This window comes from Microtus ochrogaster, linkage group LG1 (assembly GCF_000317375.1).
Source record: "Microtus ochrogaster isolate Prairie Vole_2 linkage group LG1, MicOch1.0, whole genome shotgun sequence".
Taxonomy (NCBI): Eukaryota; Metazoa; Chordata; class Mammalia; order Rodentia; family Cricetidae; genus Microtus; species Microtus ochrogaster.
In genome coordinates this window covers 27791978-27796907 of record NC_022027.1, presented here as the reverse complement: position 1 = coordinate 27796907, position 4930 = coordinate 27791978, and the positions used below count along the sequence as shown (strand labels likewise).

Below are 4930 nucleotides of genomic sequence, written 5' to 3'. Positions count from 1 at the left end.
CCAACTAAACTAAACTCTAGTTTAACTAAACTTCTCACTAACCCTTGATGGGCAAAGTTACCTACATTGAGCTCAAATAGACCCCAAGATTTTTCTGGCCAAGGATATGTTAACTATGCATGTAATCTGCTTTCTTTTTTGCTTCTTTCCCTTCTGCCCATTTTTAAAATTAGGAAACAAACCAATGACATAAAGCAAGGCAATAGGAAAGTGTTTACCGTAGTCCATAGAGGACCGTTCCATCAGGATGCAGCCTTATCATTCGGTTTTTCACTGTGACCCCATGCACAAACGATTTCTTGTCATTGAGGAAGTAGGTGTCTGGTACCCAGAGTTGGTCAGCTACCCTGTTGTCAAGGGTCAGGTTTAACGGGATTCCAGAATATGAAAGCCTCTTGTCCTTCCAAGACTGCTGGAAATACATGGTAAGTGTATAATCCTGTGAAAGAAAACAAAAAGAAATTTTTACCACCATCATCGTTACAGATCATTTGTTGAGAATCCAAGCACACAGGGTCAGCAAGAAGGCCCAGAGGGTAAGCGAGCTTATAGCACAAACTTGAAAGGCTGAGTTCATTCCCTGGAACTCTTGTAAGATGGAAGACAAGAATTGACTCCACAAAGTTTTCTTTTCACCTACACATCTGTGCCATGCTCCCCAACACAACATTAAATACCTACACACTAATAAATGGCAAATTAATTATATAAGAATAACCTGTAAATATGGTGTTGTGGATGCTTAGAGTTCCTTCCCATGTTACCCGAGATACATTTAAAGATAATGAAATTTATACCTCCAAGCATAGAGCAACACAATATAACATCTATATATGCTAGAAGTCCTGGAGCAGTGCCTGAAGGCATATGAACAGCTCATCAAAATAGAGCAAATACATGGATCTTGATTTTAATGTTAAATTTTAAGGCAATAATATCATAGGAAAAAGCTTTCAAGAGACCCAGTAAAAATATTTACCCCTTGATATCATACTTCCGGCTTTATTTCATGGTGGATCATTAGCTCTGTATTAACTTAAAGTGGGTGTTCTTAAAAAAGAATATGTTTTTCTAACTGCAGTGATTTTTGAATGACTAGTGTTCTGTTAACTCTTTAATGTTACCAGTTGCCTTTTCTAGATATTTATGACGTACAACTCTCCTGTGGGTCATGAAAAGCTGTTATAATTTATATGTAGACAAAGCGAATTGTATGCATGAAGACCAATGCCAATGTTATAAATGATCAAGTCTCCTTCTTATGTTATCACGGATCCTTGTGAAGAATAGCTCTAAGTCAGTTCTGGTTTAATATTTAATAGTATGCTTTCCTGGTTTCTGCAAAAGCTTACAATGAGAAGACCTGAGTACATTTTTCTCTGGTGATAAGTGACAGAAATACCTGAGCTTCATATATATATATATAATAAACTGCAATAGAAGGATGGTGATCGTTACCATAGTGCGTTAGCTATTGTTTTTGTTTCATTTTAAAGAATTCTATCAGTACAAAGTATAGCTGACTATTATAAGAAAGTCAGTTTGCAACAGTAAAATCACAATGTCTCTAAGGTAAAAATTCTAACAATAAAATCCAGAACTGTGAATGTTTAACGAATGACCAACCAATGTGAACCTACAGCACAACCTGTATATCCTGGTGCTGGTAGAGAAATGAACTCACCGACTTGGAAGATGAGACTTCTATCTAGTCATCCTGTGTACATTCTCCCAACATATAATTATATATATGTATTTCTGAAAAATACTAAATCTTAAGACAATACTGACTCCACATACCCAATTTTAATATTTTTTAAACAATATATTTCGGAACACTTTCACAATTTCCTCAGAACCCATCTTGCACTAATACAGAGACATTCTTAATTGTTCAAAAACAGGAAAGGCTATGCTACAATCCTGACCATATTTGGAACCTTTGAATAGTCTGACACATTAGTTTTCCTTTATATGTAGATGAATATGTACACACACACACACACACACACACACACACACACACACACACACACAGAGTTTCCTGACTCCAATAAATCTCTCCAATAAGTAAAGTTTTAGGATATTATCTTGAAGTGCAAAAAGGCATAGTCTTGAAAATGAAGGAAACAGATCTCTCACCAAGAAAGCATAGGTAGGTGAACTTCAAAATATGCAAAATTTTAAAAATATTGTCTTGAGCTTAGGGAATCCTGCTGAAGAGAGGGAGGATTTAGGAGCTAGAGCATGTTAAGCGCATCACAAGTAAACTCACAAAATCAAATAATCTGGGCTCAGAGGAGCTTACAGAGTCTGTACCAACAACCAAGGAGCCTGGATGGGACTGATCTAGGCCCTCTGCATGTATGCTACAGTTGTGTAGCTTGATATACTTGTAGGACTCCTAACAGTGAAAGCAGGAGCTGTCCCTAGTTGTTTGGCTAGCTTATGGGAACCTATACCTCATATAGGGTTGCTTTGCCAAGCCTAAATAAAAGGCGAGTTGTTTAATCCTTCTGCAATTGCTATACCTACTTTGCTGATACCTACGGGAGACCTGCCCCTTTCTGAACAGAAACAGAGGAGGAGTGGATGGAGGGAGTGGGGTTCAGGGGAGGTGGGGGAGGAAATGGGAGGAGAGAAGGGAGGTGAAACTGCAGTTGGGATGTAAAATAAATAAATTTAATTAAAAAATCACGTCAAACAGGATAAATATATATATGTATATATAATTTCCAATTTGTATATCATTGAATGTTTTAATTAAAATATATCTGTGGTACGTAAACAACATTGAGTTGAAATAATAAATTCATGCAGGCATAAAATAATATAGATGAGTAACCTTTATGAAGTTGTATATATGTGTGCCTATGCATGAATATGTGTGTGTGTGTGTGTGTGTGTTCATGCACGCATATGCATGTGTTTTTATTTTTTCTCTCCTTTCCATCTTTGGAGGCTGATTTATTTTCCATGGAGAAATAACTATATGCATCTAGTGAGAGTTTTGCTACACATAACACAATCTGTTTACAAAAAATACAGAATGAAAATTACACCATGGTTCTAAATTAGAGCAGTAACATTCCCAATTTATAGTAAAAAATAATCCAAGGAAAATTCTGTATGCTGATATACTACATGAGATGCAAGTGATAGGAACAAGCACCCCTTAAATCTAGTACTTCTAAACATTCTCAATTTAGTAGCCTAAATTGGGGCCTCAAATTATGAAAAAAGAAATGTGAGTCATATTAATAACCCAATAAAGCCTTTTTGATGATAATCATCATAGTAACATGATAAACTATATGGGCAGACTTAATGTATAGCAATATTTGAGTTTTCTTCTCTTTCTATGATATGGCACACAAGATGAAAATCTCTTCTGGGTTGAGATCTCCTATCCATCACCACTTTTTTTTGTTAATGCAGTAACCTTGTGAGGTTGGTTTTTTAGTCTTAGAAAGGAGTTGTGGTTTATCATCTGAGAAATTGATTGCTGTAGATTTACTGCACATATGTTATTCTTCTTATACATGCACTTATAGAATGTTACCAGACACATACAACTATAAGAAAACACAAACCCTACAACCATATCTGGGTCTATGTTCCTTTAGATGAAAAAGCAATGCAGAAGGATGCTGTACTTTGTTTTACTGCACTTTCTTTTCTACTAAGATTTCAGTAGTTCAGGGAGCAAGTACTCCAAAGACTATTGAAAACTTTCAGGAAGAAATTCTTGCTTCTTAGCCAAGAGCAGTGAAAGAATTCTACTTTCAGGTATGAGTCTGGCACTAGTGCAAGCATTCATCTGGCTTTCTGAAGTATGCAGGCTATCCTTAGGGCAAGTGTGATGCGGAAGAAACTCTAGGCCAAAGGGCATTCTCTGACACTGAGCAAACTAATGGGATTAGTGGGTGTGAGATTGCTAATGAAATTGGTCAAGCTAATTCAGGCATAAGAGAATTTGATTCATTGAAAGGGAGAGCATATCAAATCAGCAACACTGAGAGGAGGTTCATGGAAGATATTTTATTAAATAAAAGACTTTTTTCCTTTTTGGAGAATAAAATACACATTTAGTTTTAGATCTGTGGTTTTAAAGTCATGAGGATTTTGCTTTTTCAAAATACCTTTGGCAATATCTCAAGAAAGGTCTGACTGTGACAACTGGCTGATGGCACTAACATCTGTGGGGAGATGATGGATATTTTCTGAATGTACAGCTGTGCATGTCACAGCCCCCACCACAAAGAATTAACTGCTTTAAAATGTTCATAGTGGCTCCTCTTCAAGAATGAATACCCTGCCTGCAATGCAACAGCTTTCCTTTAGCGTCACTAAACACTTCAAAATCTTGCATCATGGTTACAGAAATATCTGCACTTGCAACATACTGTTCAAAATTTTTTTTGCTAAAGAATACTAGTACAAGATGGTTAGTAATTTGCTATCTTGTTATACTGATGTATGCATGTTACTAGAAGGTATTTTAAGAAGACATTTCAGGGAATTGAAAGTGAGAGTGAATTATTACTTGCCTTTGTCAGCAGACATGTTTCAGACAATGTCAGGAGAGACAATAATATTGCTTTAACATCTAATAATACTGAATTTCATAAACAATTCTTCCTCTGAAAACTGCTCTAAAAGAAAAGCTGTACTTTGAGAAAGAATCAAGGCTCTGGTTCACCTTATATTTTCATCTATTTTAATATACATTATAAGAGGTTCCAAATACAAATCCCTGTTCTTTATTGAACAGTCATATCAATTGGACTCTGAGATCTGCTCTTTCCAAATTTAGGTTTATTTTTTTTTTCTGACTGGTTGGTTATAGTGAGGCAGTACATGATTGCTTCCAACTTCTGCTGGTCCTAGCGTGATGGATACCATCCTATCTACAGTTCCAGCTGATGGA

The 4930-nt window shown here is 36.1% G+C and overlaps 1 protein-coding gene across 1 annotated transcript in view; it reads right to left on the bottom strand.

Annotated features, from left to right (window-relative positions):
• The window catches only part of Gabrb1 (gamma-aminobutyric acid type A receptor beta1 subunit), a 391388-nt gene that overhangs the window by 249524 nt on the left and 136934 nt on the right, over positions 1–4930 (bottom strand). The window contains exon 4 of the mRNA XM_005359318.2: positions 219–439. Coding sequence (XP_005359375.1) covers positions 219–439 — 221 coding nt within the window. The remainder of the gene's footprint in view (positions 1–218; positions 440–4930) is intronic.